At 43.1% G+C, this 19,784-nt stretch overlaps 1 protein-coding gene across 4 annotated transcripts; it reads left to right on the forward strand.

Moving 5' to 3' along the window:
• The first annotated feature begins 1,416 nt into the window (after positions 1-1,416).
• LOC143512690 (alpha-2-macroglobulin-like protein 1) lies at positions 1,417-13,800 on the forward strand. Of its 4 annotated transcripts, none has more exons than XM_077003285.1 (34): positions 1,417-1,538; positions 1,855-2,038; positions 2,447-2,603; positions 2,722-2,774; positions 2,855-2,875; positions 3,023-3,191; positions 3,402-3,483; positions 3,596-3,722; positions 4,036-4,150; positions 4,249-4,358; positions 4,600-4,770; positions 4,885-5,118; positions 5,254-5,317; positions 5,565-5,713; positions 5,892-6,041; positions 6,424-6,573; positions 6,681-6,759; positions 6,848-6,977; positions 7,432-7,558; positions 7,657-7,719; positions 8,143-8,194; positions 8,283-8,366; positions 8,763-8,939; positions 9,241-9,322; positions 9,468-9,624; positions 9,748-9,822; positions 11,402-11,564; positions 11,767-11,960; positions 12,197-12,412; positions 12,618-12,736; positions 12,822-12,930; positions 13,003-13,068; positions 13,215-13,320; positions 13,545-13,800. In XM_077003285.1, the coding sequence occupies exons 1-34, from the start codon at positions 1,462-1,464 to the stop codon at positions 13,589-13,591; spliced, it is 4,059 nt and encodes a 1,352-aa protein (XP_076859400.1). In that variant the 5' UTR covers positions 1,417-1,461; the 3' UTR covers positions 13,592-13,800. The 4 variants fall into 4 exon arrangements, with proteins under 4 accessions (XP_076859400.1, XP_076859401.1, XP_076859402.1 ...); XM_077003286.1 differs by having other exon boundaries at positions 7,660-7,719; XM_077003287.1 differs by having other exon boundaries at positions 5,568-5,713.
• Positions 13,801-19,784: the final 5,984 nt, after the last annotated feature.

Below are 19,784 nucleotides of genomic sequence, written 5' to 3' on the forward strand. Positions count from 1 at the left end.
CCGACTCTTAGAGCCGGATCGTTCGCGAACGACACATCACTATTAAGTTCACAGGGTTGCCAACTGTCACGCATTGAGCGTGAGACACACGCATTCGACCGTTTTCACACGCTCTCACGCCACACTTCCGATATCTCATGCCGAAAAGATCTATATCTGTCAACCACCGGCGATCGATCGATCGCGATATAATACTTAATTTGTGTCCATTTTACACCGCCCCAGTAACGTTCGCCACCCCCGCTCAACAATTTACACTCGCCTCGCCACCCACTCCAGGTTCAAATCTCACTCCAAGCGATCTTGAAAAGTTGGCAACCCTGAGTTCAAGCAGCTGGTCTGAGATCAGAATGTTTACTTTACATGTTTAATAACTAATTTGTTCTTCATGCCAGTGGACTGTACAATTCCTCTTTGCAGGGGAGGAGGGGTCACAGGAAAACGGACTGATCACAACAAAAACACTAACCGGACTATGCGCAATAACTTAAAGGCTCATTATAACATAGCCAGTGCAATAACATTTTAAACAGATAGCAAAAATTATGTGCAATACCTCTTTGGCTCTTTATATCCTATTGTTTTTTAGTATTTATTATTATTAGTACTAGCTTAATCTCTTTAATCTTTATCTTCTATTACTGTCATGATGCTGCTGGAATCTTAATTTCCCTGAGGGAAACCTCCCAAAGGGATCAATAAAGATCTATCTATCTATCTATTTATCTATCTATCTATCTATCTATCTATCTATCTATCTATCTATCTATCTATCTATCTATACTTGTAATCAGTTGTGATTACAACTGATTACTTGTAATGTTTAATAAATAAAGCATTACACAAGCATTTCCCTACCTTGCAATGTAAAATGAATAATGTCAGCTATATCAATCCACTGACTAACAGTGTATCATAATGACAAATACATCTTAATAATTAAAACAACCCTGTTCTCTGCAAAATGTTTTCAAGACTACAATTTATTTATGGACACAATATGGTATGGGGGAATATTTCATGTCATATTTCATTAAAAACACATTACTCTGTTTCTGTGGTGTGGATTTATACCCTGGTTGCCCACTAGATGTCACTGTGGCGTGTGATGATTCGAATGTTTCACAAGATTGAATCATTTTCCGAATCAATTGGTTCATTTGATTCGATCTCCCAAAAGCCACACTTTTGCCATCACTAGCTAAATGCCATAAATGTAAATGTAAATGTAATGAGTCTCATTAAGGAGAGTGAGGCGTGTACACGGGATTGCAACGGAGGATGTGCACGTGGAGATGAACATCTCAAATTTCGACCGAACTGATAGGTTGTTTGATAACAGGTGTAGCATATTTATATTTCCGTATTTATAGTTGATTACAGGTGTAGCGTATTTATATTTCAGTATTTATAACCGGAGCTTCCAGGTAGCCTGATTCAGATGGTGGCCGAGTCCCGGTCATGATGCTGCTCGCCAGAGTGCTCGCTCCCGCGCTTCTGCTCGTCCACAGCACTATTGCCTTTTCGTCCAATGACACGTACGAACGCTTTTTTAAATATCAAATTAACTTTGATTATTGAAGTTGTAGTGGTTTTTTGATACGCGATACATTTGTTTACTTCAAGCTAACATGAAACGACGTAACACCTGATCAAGACTAACCCACTTTGCTCTGCTTTGCTGTATTTCTTATTTGTACCACGGTTTCACGAGAGCGTATGGTTACGTCATTAAAAAAAAAAAAACCGAGTGCCGTCAAAGATTTCCAAGCATCAGTAGTGTGGACTAGGACTTTATATCAACTGTGTCTGTGAAAAACTGGTTTACAACTATTTTTCTTCGTTTCCATTCAGGATTTACCTGTTGACTGTAAATTCCCAGCCAGTAGGGGGCAGTGAGGAGACTCTGTGTGTCCATGTCTACACGTCCCAGAAAACATTGCTGTTGCATGTCAATCTGCAACATGGGCAAAGCAACCAGAGTCTTCTGACCTGGAATGTTAAAACACAAGAGTACTACCAGTGTGTCTTCTTCCAGGTCTGACCCCACCGTCTAACGGAACGCCACCATGATGTTTTAAATCTATCAGCAAACTGCTTTAAATCAGCAGTCCCATATGAACAAGGCTCAGATTGAAATGTCTAGTCAGTATACTTTTCACCTAATGCATATTTATATATTAGTCTTTAGGTGGCTATTTCAGTGTTTCATTTAAGCTTAGTTTGTTTTTAGTAAATAAAATATTCATTTTCTCAGTTTCCTATTATTTGTAGTATTGGTGTATCTTAGAATATGTCCAGTGTCTCATACGTGTTTTTCACACGTTGCTTGTGTAAACACAGCTACTGGTGATTCAGGAGTAGAGTGCCTCTCAGCTCTGTTTCATCATGTGTTTCACAAACACAATAGTGGTTCATTTCACACTTGTAATTTTGCATCAAACAGGTTCCTGTTGTAACCATGGACACAGAAGCTTCCATTTATTTCGAGCTCATTGGGAAAACCACTTTCCTAAACAGGACAACCAGGATCATCCCGAAACGTCCCGCGCAGCTGACAATCATCCAAACAGACAAACCCATCTACAAACCAGGACAGACTGGTAATGTTGGCTGTGGCTGGGACTACTGGTGCAGTGAGGGAATGTGTGTTTAGTATATGAAGGAGTGACTCATTGAGTGTCTGTAGGCTCAGCAGTGATGTCGTCTCTCTTCCAACAGTGAAATTCCGCATAGTCTCTCTGGATGGCAATTTCCTCACCCACAATCAGATGGTAAGACGGTAGAATGCAGTAGCATAACACATCACTAATATATATTGGAGAGTGATATTATGGGCTTCTTTCTCTTTCAGTTCCCAACAGTGGAGCTGCAGGTACGGTGAATCTTGCAATACGCATCGCTGACGTTTGAGCTCTGCTCTTAAAAACAGTTTTCTGATTCTAGAAATGTTTCCTGGTTTCAGAAATGTCCTTGCTAATTGCATTTTCTGAGAAATGCTGCATGTTGCTGTTGTGTGTAGGACCCCAACTCCAACCGCATCGGTCAGTGGCTTAACAAGTCCACATCCGACGGCTTCCTGGATCTGACGTATCCCATGAGCCCTGAGACTCCACAGGGATTCTACACCATCACCGCCTGGAATGAGAGGAACGAAGCAACCAGACAAGACTTTGAAATCAAGGAATACGGTCGGACCAGCACTGTTTTCTGTTAATGTCAGATGGGTTCAGTTAGTCAGACCCAACACTGTGTGCTTTCTTAGTTTATATAATTCTCAGTATTCAGTGTTTGGAGCAGTATGCTTAATTCCTCACAGGTGATTCATATTTAAATGAATAACAGCAAAACATTCTTAAATTCTTTTAAAAGATTCTTAGTCTTAATTTTTTCCCTTGTAGTCCTGCCAAAGTTTGAAGTGACAGTTGATCTTCCAGTCATAACTGTTCTGGACACAGTGGTCACACTGAAAGTGTGTGCAAAGTGAGTCATTTAAACATTTTACATACCACACAATAATGATTTAATACGAGACAAACATCCATCACCATAATGTTATGTATTCATTACTCCACCACCTCCACTCTGTCCATAGGTATACTTATGGGAAACCAGTGATTGGGTCTGTCACTGCTGAGGTCCGCCGTAACAGTTACAGATACTGGTGGTTTGCTCCAGGAGCTACACAACTCCCAGACATCCTCAGGACTTACACCATGAAAGTTAGTCCACGTCTTCACCTGTTACAGCACTGGGAAATGAAATATTATTCAGAATGCTTTGTAAATCCACAAATAAGATTCATGCTTCATAGAGCAGGTCCCCCAAATGGAGACGGCCATGTTTAAAATGTATTTAGTACAGCATCTCAAACAGCCAGGCCACCAAGTGTCAGCACAATGGCTTTCGTGAGAAAAATCACTGGAGAAGTTACTTATTGTACCTTTAAATTTCATATGAGCAGTAATTGTTGTCCAGTGTAGCAGACACTACTGTTTCTGAACTCTGGTCCACGTTTGTTCAAACCTGGTTTAGACTGACAGGACGGGCTGTGGGTCCCACATCATTGACCTGAGTGACTTTGCACTGAATAGTCCACAATATATGAGAACTATTAGTGTTGATGCTGAACTGGAGGAATATGGGACAGGTGAGGGATTCCAGTCTAAAACATTCTAATGTTTTAGTGATGATCAAAATGGTTATCTATACTTGTAAACTGATCTATAAATGAATTGACTGTCACAGGAGTGGTCCTGTCTGGGTCTGGAAGCTCTGCTATTGTCAGTGAGATCGTCATCCTCACCTTTGTGGACACTCCTGGTGTGTTCAGGCTTGGGTTGGCCTACGAAGGAAAGGTGATTACTGTATAAAGATTTTTTTAATTTAATTAATTTCTATATAAGGACCTTTAATTAAAATGTACTGCACATTAGAATACCAGATCTACTGCTTAGCAATCTTAACAATGTGTTTTATTGTTAGTGTTTAGTTCAAATGTAGCGCAGGATACGTTTGTCAGATATTTAACTGTCATTTTGTTCAGTGTTAGCTTGATGTTTTTCTTGTGGTGTTGACTCTGCCTTGTATCATTGTTAGATTAAGGCCACTGGTCCAGACTCCGCTCCTGTGAAGAATGGATCGGTGCTTCTGATCATAACGTACGCTGAAAACCAATCCAGAACCTACAATTTGGTTACTGATGGCAACGGTGTTGCCCGTTTCTTCTTGGACACTTATTCATGGGGTTCGCAGCCGGTCTCTCTACAGGTGAATGTCTTCATTTTGTTTTCGGATAAACAATGTCTTACATTGTCTGACACTTTTTTGAAGGTGTACGAGGCTGTATTTATGGAGTTGTATTGTTTCTCCTCTTCCCAATAGGCCAATTATGTGGAAAAGAAGCCACTTGGAAATATGACCAACATAGGAACACCAGACTACATCTCTGCTTACCTCTACGTCCAGCCATTCTACTCCCAAAGCAGAAGTTTCCTGGAGGTGCAGCTCCCTCTAGAGGTGTTCAGGTGCAACAGAATCGCTACAGTGCTGGCCCAGTACATCGTACAGGGCAGTGCCCTAGGAGCGACCCAGGTCTCCCTAGAGTTCTTCTACATGGTACGACCTGCCAATCTTGGTTTCAGGGTGTAAGATGATACTCTTGACTTGCCCAACAGCTATTAGTTGTCTGGATGGTCATGTTTAAAATGTGCCTGTTTAACTGATCTCTCCTGTTTGTGTGCTGGAGTGCAGGTGATGTCCCGGGGCAGGACTGTGAAGCAGGGAAGTGTCTCCGTGGCTGTAGAGCCGCAGAAAGGTCTGCTGTACACACCAGAACTGTACCCACAATGCACCAGTTATGTTCAGTCATGAAAGTGCAGGATGCATGTTTCTGCATTGTAAAAGTATGAACAAGCCTGGCTGAGGACCTTAATCCATGACTCCATGAACATGGTGGAATTAGGCATAGGAACCTCCTCTGGGCTCAGAAGTTCCAGGCCCCTTTCTGCTGTAGGTGCTCTGGTGCTCTAGGTGTGTTCTAACCTCCACCTGTCTCTGTATAGCAGAGAACAGAGGAGAAGTGTCCGTGTCACTCCAGGTGGTGCACGCGCTGGCTCCGGTCGCCCGGGTGGTGGTGTATGCTGTGCTCCCTGGAGGGGAGGTGCTGGCTGATGGCATGGACTTCCCCGTTGAGCCGTGTCTGGCTAACGAGGTCAGTACGTCACAAAATTCCCATAAACACCCAGTGCTCAGTTTCAAATGCTTGCACTCAACTTCTAATATCAGACTTCAATCCTGTGAAGTAAAAGTGTAATGGTCAATTAGTGTAATTAATCTCCACCTCCCAAACTGCATCTCATCATAGCGTAGTTTATGGGTTTGTTTCTCAGGTGTCTATGGATTTTTCTTCTCCCGTGGAGCTCCCTGGGAGCTCTGTGGAGCTGACGCTGAAAGCTCACCCAGGCTCGCTGTGTTCCGTGAGGGCCATCGACGAGAGTCTGCTGCTCCTCAGACCAGAGGAGGAGTTCAGCGCTGAATCTGTACGTTCAGACTGCACCTCAACTACAGGGCACCCAGATGTTTGTTCAGACTGAACCCCTGAACTACAGGGGCCCCCACGTCTGTCACTGCTGGTTTACCTACAGAGCTTTTGCTCCAAACATGATCTGTAGATGTTCTGCAGAAACTTCATTAGCCTGATCAGGGTTGGGTTCACTCTGCAGCAGGAAGATCTCCTGGTGCAAGAGGCCACCACTACTGTACCCTGATTTTACATCAGAAATTACTAAAAAACAATCCTAGAGGTTTTTACAAGTTAAAGGTTGTACTCCTTTTTTGAAGGTTTCAAGCGGCTATTAATTTAATTGTGAGTCCAATGGATTAATGCATCTGAGTGGATGAATTCATCTGGTATGATCTTAGGTCTTCAAGCTGCTTCCAGTCTATGATCTATATGGATACCCAGATGACTCTGAGGACTTCTACCCCTGCTACCCACCTCTCCGATCAAAGCGGAGAATCATTTTCCCTCGCCCATATGATGGAAATGCTGACGTATACAGCATCTTTAAAGTAAGGAATTTTATTTATTTATTTTGGTGGGGAAGACGAGGCTCTTTGCAAAATTCCAATAAAATTTTATTATGTTTTGAGATTCTGCTGGTGTTCCCTGTTCTCAGGATGCTGGTATCAAGATCATTACCAATGTTGACATAAAAAAGCCCTACGATTGCGGTAATCCACTGCTGTATTTTGGCCGTAAGTTGCATCAAATCGCTGATTCGTTGCTCATTTATAAGTGAGTAAATTGTATTGTGTATCTGAATGATTTCTTCAACCTCGACAGCCGTAAATAAGGCCATGGCTGAAGAATCCTCTACAGATTCTGCTCCAACTCCCTCCGAACAAAGTCCACCATCCACCACGGTCCGCAGATACTTTCCAGAGACTTGGCTCTGGGACCTTGTTCATGTGAGGTGTGTACACACTGGGCTGCGGCTCAAACACGCTACAGCTCACTGTTGGCAGGTCTTGTGACAACTTTTTTTTCCCCTCATCACCAGCACGTCTGGGGTTCTTTTAGTCAACAAGACCGCCCCAGACACAATCACCACGTTTTGTGTCTGAACATTTCCCATCATGCTCTCCTGCCTGATCAGCAGGTACACCTACACGGTCTCCTGGACATGGGAACTACAAATCCCACTTTCCCAAACCCTCTGCTCTGTTCACTCTGCTTCAAGTCCCCATTATGACTCATATCTGAGTTAGAAATCACCCTTAAACTGCTGTCCATGCCTGTAAGCCAAATATGATTGTAACCATTGTTAGTGCTTCAGTTCTGGACTCCCTGTGCTGCTGGATTCCACCTAATGTCAGCTGGGCTCTGTTTCAAGCTGTTGCTCTCTGTGCTGCAACTGTGTGTTAAAGGTGCAGACAGTGCTCGCGTCCTCAAATCAGTTCTCAGTGCAACCCTGCAAGGACTGCAACTACACGCGCTGCCTCTGTGCTGAAGACAGCTGGACCTTCACATGGGTCGTCACACCCTCCATACTGGGTAAGGCTGTCTTTACACCAGTGTGTGTTCGTTCTGTAGGTGAGGTGTTTTTCAGAGTGCGTGCGGAGACTGTGCGGACGTCTGTGCGGTGTGGGAAGCAGGTGCCCATTGTGCCAGAGAAGGGGAGCGTGGACACGGTGGAGCAGACCCTGCTGGTGATGGTGAGCTCCATTAGTCTTCCTCCACCTCACTACACCACCCTGATGAGCCCCACTGAGTGCAGCTCCCTTCACCCTCCCTGTACTGGAGCTGTAGTTCATTATCCTGCTGAATAAAGGAGTGTGTCAGGTGACGTCTGCAGTGTAGAGTTGCTGAGTGTGTGGACTGAATCACTAGAGCAGTGAATATGAATCCTGAGCTCAGTGGAGGGGCTATTCTGTCAGTCTCTGAGAAAATTAAACACTGAAACCTTTGTTTGTGGTTCCAGGTAGTGCCCTTACTGTAACAGTGGAGTGTGACAGGTGTGATTTGTTCTCTGGTAACCTGACCGAAGGATACAGACCAGACACAAGGGTTTTGTTTGTGATCCCCAGTAGGTTTGAGCTGATTTTATACTGTAATATTTGTCATTCTTCTTGCGACAGGCAGAGGGAACCAAACAGACCAACACCTACAACGAGCTCCTCTGCTCAGCAGGTCAGCAGCTGTCATCTGCAGAATTAACGTTCATATTCTCACTTCTGTTTATGGGGGTTGCTGTATGATGGATCTTTCCATCCTCTAGGTGGTGCTGTTGAGACGAACATTACACTAACATTACCTGAAGTGTTTGTGGAGGGTTCCCCCACAGCCTCGGTGTCTGTGCTGGGTGAGCGCACACACACCTGTACAACCACACGGTCATTGTCTGGTGCTGCTACTGTTGCTTAGCTCCAGAACCCCAGACGTCTGCTCTGAAATCTTGTTTACATTTTAACAAGCAAATTCCTTGCTCAGTAAATAAACAGCTTAGTGCAGTAATTCACCTCGGACCATTATTTTGTATGTGGACGTTCACACTGGTAGTTTGCAGAGTTCATCCCTGTGCTGTAGCCCAGCTCTGCTGTACCAGGCCCATGGGTGTTGAACAGAGATGGTTCATCGTTTGTCTCCATCCCTGTTTCAAGTCTGAATTGGGAAGAACTGTATGACTTGTAAATGATACATGGAGCTCTCTCTGCATCTGGAAACGCACAAACACTTCTGAACCTCCACCTCTCTGCAGGAGATCTGATGGGCCGTGTGCTGCAGAACCTGGACAATCTGCTGGCCATGCCGTACGGCTGTGGTGAACAGAACATGCTGCTCTTCGCTCCTGACATCTTCATCCTGGAGTACCTGGAAAGCAGCGGCCAGCTGACGCCCACCATCAAGACCAAAGCCGCCTCCTTCCTGCTGAGTGGTGAGTGCACATACCAGCTCACACACACGGCTAACACCGTCTCCTCTCAACATATCCAGAGCTTAATTTTCAGTCAGAAGGATTTGATTTCGGCAGTTTGGGTGGGTTTTTTTTTAATATAAACAGTTTCTTCATGACCTTTGCTCAAGCACATTGCGATGGGTGCAGCTTTGATGGTGCGATACCTTTTAACAATGGACAGTGAAGGTGTTGAAGGTCGTGTGTGGTGCTGGTAAATCACTTCCTCTTCTACAGTAATGAGCTGAGATGTAATGAGCTGGTTTTCCTATGACCTTCACAGGCTACCAGAGAGAGCTGACCTACAAGCATGAGGATGGGTCCTACAGTGCCTTTGGGATGACTGACAAGTCGGGCAACACCTGGTCAGTGTCACACCAGAGACGACCTGATATGGGCAGCTCACACACTACACTTATCAACTGTCACACCTCTGGCCCTCAATGTTATGGACAGCTTTAAAATGATGGTCAGGAACTCCGTGTGTCGTCCACCCCCCCCCCCCCTCAGGCTCACTGCGTTTGTGATGAAGTCTTTCAAAGCTGCGAAGCGATACATCTTCATCGATCAGGAAGTCATCAATCAGGCCAGGACATGGCTGGGCGATCAGCAACAGGAGAACGGCTGTTTCGCCTCAGTGGGCAACCTCATCCATGTGGACATGCAGGTCAGGACACTGCAGAGCCGCTGCCACCTGCTGGTGTGGGGTGGCACTGCACTGTGGCATTTATTACATGTTGCAGTACTCCTGTGGGCCAGAGGGCTGACTTGTTCTCGTTCTCTCTCTCAGGGTGGAGTGGACAATGAGGTGACCCTCTCGGCATACGTCACAGCTGCTCTGCTGGAGGCAGACACTCCGGGGACGGTGGGTCCTCTTCCTTGGGCAGCTCCCCTTGAACAGAGAACTCTGTACCAGAGGTGGGGACTCGAGTCACATGACTTGGACTCGAGTCAGACTCGAGTCATTAATATTAAGACTTTTGACTTGACTTGAAAAAATATTCAGAGACTTAGACTTGACTTGGACTTTTACACCAATAACTTGGGACTTGAATTGGACTTGAACCTGTTTACTTGCAAAGACTTGATTTTTTTTTTACCCCAAATCTAAATTTTAAAACGCATATTAATATTTATAGTGTGCCCCATTAATTTCATTTCCGTCCTTCTGACGCAGACCGGTCCTCTGCTTTTCCACACGTGTGTGTGTGCGTGAGCTGCAGCACAACCAATCAAATGGGGGGGGTTGGCGAACGTAAATTTTTACCGGGCGGGGTGTAAAATGTACACAAATTAAGTATTATATCGCGATCGATCGATCGCCAGTGGTTGGTGCCAGAGCGAACTAGTAACTCATTGAATCATAGATGTGGATCAGAGGTAAATAAACTAGATTTTTTTTCCGGCGTGAGAAATCGGATGTGTAGCGTGAAAGCGTGTGAAGACGGTCAAATGCGTCTCACGCTCAATGCGTGAGAGTTGGCAACCCTGGGTTCTGTATCTGAACTCGGGGAAGAGAGCCTCTCTCTGTCACTATCATAATATCCAGTTCTATCTCAACATGGATTGTGTATTTGAAAACATCTACGTCGAGAAAAAAATATATTGACAAAAGTGGAGCGAGTTTTCAGCTATGGGGACATCATTCATCGTGCACAAATGACATACAGACTTTTGGCCAGCAAATGCAATGCAGAATAGTTTACTGAAATGTCTAAAGTTGCAGATTCCTGTTAATTGTTCAGTTCTTATATTTGTTTGTCTTGTGTCACTCACACATTTTCTCCAAGAAACCAGATAAGAGAAGAGAGGGAAAATGCCGTTATGGTTCTTTGTATTGTACTGTGAAAATATCAGCACTTTTTATTTGAACATGGAGTTCTACTTATGACTTTTTCACAGAATATTTATTTCTGGAAAATTGTAGTTTAAAGTATGAATATTTTTGCAGCTAAGTTTAACAAATTGAACTGTGCAATAAAGAGGTGTAATTTTTTTTTTTTAATACTTCGTGTTTTCAGTTGCACATGTTTTATCAAGATTTGAGGAGAATACAGATTTAAAAAAGAACGCATGTCTATTATTTACATTTAAAATATACCTGCAACATTGGTAAAAAAAAAAAAAAAAAAAAAAAGACTCGAAAGGACTTGAAATTCCAAGTTTCAGACTTGGGACTTGACTTGACTGTTGCCTGTCTTGACTTGACTTGACTTGAGTGTCTTTGCTTGAGACTTGACTCGGGACTTGAGGTATAAAGACTTGGACTTACTTGAGACTTGCAAAACACTGACTTGGTCCCACCTCTGCTCTGTACAAACATCAAGGACACGCAGGGTGCACGTCTGGGTGGTGGGGGTGAAGTCTTCTGTCTGTCCTTCAGACAGACCTCTAATAGTAAAATGGTCTGAATGAACATTGTGGATGATTGTGTGGTACGGTAGGATCCCGTGGTGACCAAGAGTTTGGAGTGTCTGAGGAACGCCTCTGGCCAGGTGAACTCCACCTACACCATCGCCCTCCTCTGCTACACCTTCACACTGGCTGGAGACCGGAAGATGAGGAGCACCCTGCTCTCCCGATTGGACCGGCAAGCCATAGTGACGGGTCAGATCTCACTTACCCATTAAACCCATCAGATGGCAGATTCACACTTTGGTGTGAATGTCGAGGTTGTATGTTTTGAATGAGCAGTTATGGAGACTGAAGGTTGTGTATTTGTTGGGGAATGTTGGTTACTAGAGAAAATCATCATGTTTGAGAGTTTCTGCTGAGTGTGCTCTGTGCTTTTATCCAACATCTCCATCAGTGGACGGGCGACACTGGAGCAGTAGGGGTGACAGGATGGTGACGGACTCTCTGGACGTGGAGACGACCTCCTACGTGCTGCTGGCTGTGCTCTCTGGACCCCTGCTGCCCCAGTTTGACCTGGGCTACAGTGCCAGTATCGTCCGTTGGATGGGACAGCAGCAGAACGCCTACGGGGGGTTCGCCTCTACACAGGTAACGCACACCACACCTCACCTGTGGGGTTCGCCTCTACACGGGTAACGCACACCACACCTCACCTGTGGGGTTCGCCTCTACACGGGTAACGCACACCACACCTCACCTGTGGGGTTCGCCTCTACACGGGTAACGCACACCACACCTCACCTGTGGGGTTCTGTTATTTCTGTTTCTGATGTTACTTAACCCTCATTATTGCTTTTGTTTTGTAATCCCTTTTCTCTGCTCAGGACACTGTAGTAGCTCTTCAGGCTCTGGCTAAATACAGCACTGCCACCTACAGTCAGACGGGCACCGTTACGGTCACTGTGACGTCACCCTCGGGCACGACGAGCCAGTTCACGGTGAACCAGAGTAACAGGCTGCTGTACCAGCAGGCCCAGCTGCAGCAGGTGACCGGGGAGTACAGGCTCACAGCAGCAGGACACGGCTGTGTGTTTGTGCAGGTCAGTCAGATGCCACGTCCTCTGCTGATCGTGAAGCACCCTGTGTCTCTTGTTCTGCAGGTCTTTAGTTCTGAGTAGTTTCTTGGGTTTAAAAATGGACTGAAATTTGTTGAATAATCAAGTTATTTGAATTATTTAAATGGCATTTGTGTACTTCATATGAACAGTGGGAGGATGATGTATACCACTAATAATTTTCTTCCAGTTCACCCAGCATTACAACATCCCTCCTCCCAGTGACTTCTCCTCCTTCAGCATCTCAGTCAACACAACCTCAAACTGCAGTGCCCCATCCCCGACTATCGGGGTCGCTGTGAATGTCACGTGAGCTCTACTACAGAATAAGAACTAACATTGGTCTCGCATATAAAGTTTGTCCATGTGACTGATTTACTGTTTCGCCATTCAGGTATAATGGTAAAAGGACAGTGACTGACATGGTGGTCATCGAGGTCACGATGCTGTCTGGGTTCAAGCTGGTTCAGGGGTCGCTGGTGCCAGTGCTTGGCGAATTAGGGGTAACTTTGCCTTTGACCTCATTGAAAACGCCCATGTCGGCTGGTGTGATCATGATTAACCTGTTCCTACAGGTGAAGGATGGAGCTGTGAAACGTGTGGATCAAACGGAGAGAAACGCCATCGTCTACCTGAACGGGGTGAGAGCAGACGATGAATATCAGTTCAGAGGCTTCAGAACAACTTTCCTTTTTCATATAAATAAACAATATGATGCTTACACAGTAAACGCAATGTTAACAGTGGAGTCTACATGGTTATTTATGCTGACGTCTTCGTTCCCCAGCTGAAGAAGGGAGAGCCCCAGACCTACACACTGATCATCCAGCAGGACGTGGCAGTTCAGAACCTGAAACCAGCTGTAGTGAAGGTCTACGACTACTACCAGCCCAGTAAGAACCAGTCCCTTCATCTTCAGAAACCATCAGGGGGGTGGCTGCAATATAAGTGAAACGTACAGATGAGTCTCACTTTTTGGGAGGGGAGATGGCCAATCTCATTCTACTTAACTCTAATGCATCTTTCTTCTTAATTATATATTTAGCTAATTGACACATGATGCAATTACACGGTGTGCAAAAATATAACCCCTTATAATAATGCTTTATTTTTATAGGCGATGGGGCAGTCACTGAATACACATCCCCGTGTACCACAGTGTAGGCCACACCCCCTGCTTCCTGTGCTGACAACGGTCGTCATGGTATTCTGCAGTGTACTATGAGAATCTGGGCTTTTACCTGATGTGTAAATCTGATCTAATTTGACTGATGTGTGTGCAGGAATTATTCAGCTGGTTTCATTACTGCAAATGCATGAGATGTGTATGAAGAACATTAAGACAATGAATAAATCTTATCTGACTGAGCTCATGTTGCTGTCATGTCATTTTTCTTGTTATACAATACCCTTCAAAGCAGAAATGTGCTCATTGCGTCTTGGTTGTATTCTTAGTTGTCACTTGGTTTCCCAGTGTCCATTTGAAGTCATTCTGTTGAGGGTTAATGCCATAGAAACGGGGACATAATTCCAGTGAGCAGTTCCTGAATTTGTCTTACTCCCCACAACCTCAAACACATCTGGAGTTCTTCAGCCGTTCACTCCGCAATTCACATGTTCAGTATAAATAATGTAAATGTGTGGTTAACTTAATGGTGCAAAAAGGAAATGGATACAGACAACTACCTTACCAAGATTTTCATACAGGTGATACAAATAATCCAAAATGTATGCTATAAAAGAGCAGCTAACAGTGAAGGCTGATTGACCATGGCATGCCCATTTGTAGAGAATCCAGTAGATGAGGGAGCGTGTGTAGTGCGCAGAGCATTCATGCTACCAGCTCCAAGGTCATTCCAGGACAGGACAGATCCACTGGGCTTTCCGGATGACTACTTATTTGAGCGCTAGTGATGGGCAAATGAAGCCTCTTGAAGCAATGAAGCTTTCCAACCCTTTGCTTTGCAAAAAGGTTCATTACTCGAGGCTTCATTCATCACTCACTAGTGACATCTGCTGGTGAAACTGTAACAGCCTCGTCATTCAGTTGGATCATACTTTCAAAAATGTGTAAATGCAATATTGTCACAAAGTTTCCATCAAACTCATGTTTAGTAACAGGAGAATCAATTAAATCATACTTAATTGTCATGTTTTAATTATTAAAATGATTTGTAGCCAATCTAATCCTTGACCATTAGTGGTTGTGTTGGGTTTTCTTGTATGTCATGAACGTATTTGACAATGAAGATATGTTGTACTTTATTATGTTGGGAATTGAGTGATTGTTGAGTGACTGAATATTTGGAGTTAGAAACTGATTAAAAAAAAAAAGAATGTGTTTTAAATAATTGCTTCTTGGGGCTTCTAGATCTGGTTTGGCAGTCATGACCTGGTGGTTAGGGAAGGGAAGTGGTTAGGGAACTGAGCTTGTAATCGGAGGGTCGTGAGTTCGATCCCCAGGCCTGAGGCCATGACTGAGGTGCCCCTTAACCCTCAATTGTTCACTTATATAAAAATGAGATAAAATGTAAGTCGCTCTGGATAAGGGCGTCTGCCAAATGTAAAATGTTTTTAACATTACAAATAAGGTTTGCCTCTTCCAATGGTTTTAGTCTGTTTTTGATGTGTGAATCTGATGTACATCCTGATCAAACAAAAAGAATTTAGAACGTTCCAGATTTTAAATTTAACCACCTACTACAACACGAAGCAACAGGGTTCATAGCGCTTTTATTTAGAAAAACGATACGCAAAATGAAGCAATGACGTGGCCGATGTAATGCGAGGCCTCGTTTGTTGCTGATCACGTGATTTTGCTCAATATGACACAAGCTCCGAAGCGGGGCTTCATCGGACACGCCCCTTTTTACTCGGTACACGCTTCGAAGCCTAGCTTCAGATGTCCCATCACTATTGAGCGCTACAGGTTCAGAAGACACTATTATATATCTCTGTAAATTATTGGTGCCATATATTGATCACTAGACGTAGTTAATCTCTTACCAAACCCCAAACGGTCTGTATCACTTTGCGTTTCTTTGCCAGTCGTGTATTTCTGTACAGCGTTGGGGATGCAGAACATCTTAGTAAGGCAACGGTCTGCCGCAAAATTCAAAAGGTTTGCCTTGCGCTTAAGCGCTTCCTTAATATATTCATCAAATTCCCTGGTCACAGAGGCATCCTTCCCATAATAGAAGCCTTTTTCAGAACAGCTGATATGTATTCATGAGAAGTGTTGGTTTGATCAGTAACTTGGAGTTAAACGTATGTGATTTAACAGACGCTCTTATCCAGAGCATTTACCGAAGTGCTTTGTATTCATCTTGATCAACTATTTCATGCTAAAATTCATTCAATTCACGCATTAAATTCTCCAGGATTTCCAAATGTCATTGGTGCTATAGACTGCACTCACATCTGGATAAAGGCTCCATCTGGACCCATGGAGGCACACTATGTGAATCAAAAATCATTTCACAGCGTCAATGTACAGATACATGCAAGTTTTGCCCACCCAACAGAAATTGTAAAGCATGTCGGTCCATGGGTTTGAACAACTTTCATTCTGTCACTTTTGCCATTGTTCTAGATGGTTTGCACCATTTCTATTTCCAACATTGAGGCAAAATGCCCCGGCTCGGTGCATGATTCAAGAATATTTCGTGCCTCCTCACTGGCATAGAGGTTTGCCCAAGGTAAGATTACTAAAACCACACAAAATAGTGCAGATTTGGCCTCAGTGTTTAACTCTACTCCTTATAATCGTAGGTGCTTTTCCTGGCTAACTGCTTGGGGACAGGGGTTACCCCTGCCAACCTTTTCTCCTTACCCCATATGCAGACCCTACAACAGATGCAGAGAGGAGGTTAAATCGTGCACATTCCAAGACAAGGGCATGCATTGAGATGGCATTTGGACAGTTATAGAGCAGATTTAACTGCTTGCGCCATCTCAGTCACCCCTGAGAGAGCCTGTGACATTGTAGCACAACGTGGCAATACTGCAGAAAGAAGCAATGCCAAGAGTGCAGTTGGAGCAACAGGATGACGACATTTTAATTGCAGACCACATGGATAGAGCTGTGAGGGACATGTATGCAAACACTTTGATTAATGGAATATTTTGTTTGCATTGGTTCATTAACACAACATATTAACTAGAGATGTCAATTCCAGGTTCATAGATTAAAAGTCCTCACCAGGATTTTGCTCAGGCTTCCTGGATTGTGTTGATTCCACTAATTTTACCTGGATTGCCAATTAGAAAATTTTGCAAGCTTGAGCAAAATCCTGGTGAGGACTTTTAATCTATGAACTTGGAATTGACACCACTAATACCTTTTTTGGAAAGAGAAATGTATTGATTGTCTTGCTGAGCCTGTGGACAGAAGAAACTTTGATTTACTTAGCTTGCAAAAACAAGCATATTAAAGTGAGACCTTTTTGCAAATACTCACATTTTTCTCCATTTTCTTTATTTCAAGCTCCAACTTCCGTATTTGTAGTTTTTTGTACTGCAGATCTGCTTTTTTACATTATATATCTTGGAGCAAGTACCTTTTGTAGATCTCCCTAATCTCAGATTCCTTCAAGACAGAAGTATAGTCAAGATTGAGAAGTATTTATTCATGTTGAACTGCATAACTACTACTCACTTGTTCTCTTGTAGAGATGTGAGCTCTGGACATGGAGGCCTGAGGGTCTTCTCTCTGTTCTTCCATTTCCTTTAAACTCAACACAAATCATGAGATCACAGCACATTAACAGACAGATACATAGACACACACGCCTTACAGCTGGCGTTTCTGAACAGGCAGACACTGTGTCCTCATCCTCCTGTACAATCCTGGATGGTCAGGCAATCTCCCCCTGCAAACAACAAATTAGACAAGTAAATGTTATCGAACCTCAGGGTTCAGTCATAAGAAATAGGCTGGTTTATGGTACTCACATCATTGTCAAATACAGGAGGATCCAAAAGAGTCAGCACATCCCCCCCCCCCCCCCCACCACTGTAAAATGTTAGTCATCAAGTATACAATAATACTACGATGAAGCCTGCAAGAACATAAATGTAAAATCTGAGAAACAACTGAACCTACCTTTAACATAAGGCTGTGTATCATGAGGACAGACAGGATCAGATGATGTTCCTCCTTCAATTCCCACAATGATGGGGCGTCTGCTGTTTTGCTCTAAAGCAAGGTCTTCTGCAGGAGTGAGGGCTGCTACAGGAGGCCCACCATCAGTACCAGCAGTAGCAGTTTCCTTTCTGGTTGCCAAAATATTTTATACAGTTATTTAATATGATGTTTTACCTTTTCCTGCACATTAGACTAATCAACTGTACTTACCATTTTGGAGTATATTTTTATATTTCAACTTGACCTGCTGCCACGTTCTCTTTACCCCGCTCATGTTACTTCTAAATCAAGAAATGATTAATTAACATAATTAATTTAGTATAACATTTTTACAATGCCAATGAATGTTAACGTTAACGGCCGACCACTAATTAAATTTAACTCGCTGTATATATATAATATATATCGAAATATTATAAAATATATAAACGGTCTGCCCACCACAAATTTGAAAATATAATTATTAAATTCTGATAATAATAATAATCTGCAATCATTCCAAACTAATAATTACAGTACTTAATTAAATGTATAAAGATATGATATGATATGCTACATCCACAACATTTATTGGATAGAACTGCAGCGGAACCTTGTTCCTCAATTCAGTTTCCCAGATGGCGAAACTGACATCACACTGCTCAGCCAATAGAAGCGGTCCAGCTAAGCTAAGCCTCAACTCTAGCCTAGTACGGAGCAGGTTTGTTCAAACGTATATGTTGCTGTAGTAACTGAGCGAGGCTTAAGTCTAGCCTCTTTCGTGGAACCGAATTTGAGCAAAATGAGCCAGGCTTGTCTTAAAAAGCCGGCTTACTGAGTTACCTCGCTTCGTGGAATAGCCCCTTGTTCTCTTCTGTTCTCTTGTGTTTGTGTTTTTGTTTATGGTGGGGCTCTAATCGTAGCCACGTGGGCAGAGGTTAGTGCCAAATTGGTTGCCCTGTATTCCTATTTGTTGAATATTTTCATCTATCTAATATCATGGCCTTTTTTTGGCTGGGATAAATTATTTGCACATCAATTATCCTTTTGTACATCTAATCTTGATCGTGAGTTGTGAAGAATGCAAAACCATCTGTCAGTCTCAAAATAAAATCAATTTGGACTGAGAACGATTAAGACCGTTTTTTTAAATCTCATAACTCATATCTCATAAATTAATTTGAAGCAGTGTTTCAAGACATTGTGTCGAAGCATGTATGAAATATGACATTCATCTGACTGCCCCTAAATACTAAATATTAGGTGAAGTTAGGAAATTGCCCAAGTAACTACAAATTACTGCAGATTATTGTAGCTAACTACAATGTAATGTTGAGATTACTGTTTACTATTAGACGGGCAAGTTTTTTTTTGCTGGACGTTTTTTTTCAGCAGTGTTTTCACTTCCACTTCTTTCATTACAGACAAGGACTTCTAATTCTTAAATTATTTTTCAGTTTACAAAAATTAGACGGATACGACGGAAACAAAGCATTGTGATTCTAGCTACATTTGTCCACAGTACCGGATCAATTTCTGTCAAAATAAAGGTCCCTGGAGATAGTCCATTTTAAAAGAGAAAACATATTTAGAAAATAATAATAATAACAACTCTAAACTAACCCTAATCTTGGTCCTTCTATTACATGTATAACAATTCACATATAGTAACTGTACAATCAGCACATAGAATCCTTTTGAAGTCCCGGTTAACAGAAGTGCTGTAGAATTATGCCTTACTGGGAAAGTGCAAATACATTTACATTTATGGCATTTGGCAGACGCCCTTATCCAGAGCGACTTACATTTTTATCTCTTTTTATATACACAAGTGAGCAATTGAAGGTTAAGTTCCTTGCTCAGGGGCACCTCAGTCATGGCCTCAGGTCTGGGGATCGAACCCACGACCCTCCAGTCACAAGACCAGTTCCCTAACCACCTGGCCATGACTGCCCCCTCCCCCCCAAATAAAAATCAATACAGTACATTGTGTCCATCCCATTCCTATTTTAGATAACAGGTTGTGTACAAACTGTCAAAAAAAGAGTTATCACCTATAACCCTAATACTAAACCTTCGTTATGGTGGCATAACACAGCCAGCCTATTTATTCAAAATTCCCAAAATATCAGTCCAAAACCTGTCCACAAGGGGGCAGCTCCAAAGTGTGTATACATATACAGTATGTACCCTTCTGTGTATAGTCTTTCCAAGATCAATTGCTCATATCCA

The sequence above is a fragment of the Brachyhypopomus gauderio genome, chromosome 4 (assembly GCF_052324685.1).
Source record: "Brachyhypopomus gauderio isolate BG-103 chromosome 4, BGAUD_0.2, whole genome shotgun sequence".
Classification (NCBI taxonomy): domain Eukaryota; kingdom Metazoa; phylum Chordata; class Actinopteri; order Gymnotiformes; family Hypopomidae; genus Brachyhypopomus; species Brachyhypopomus gauderio.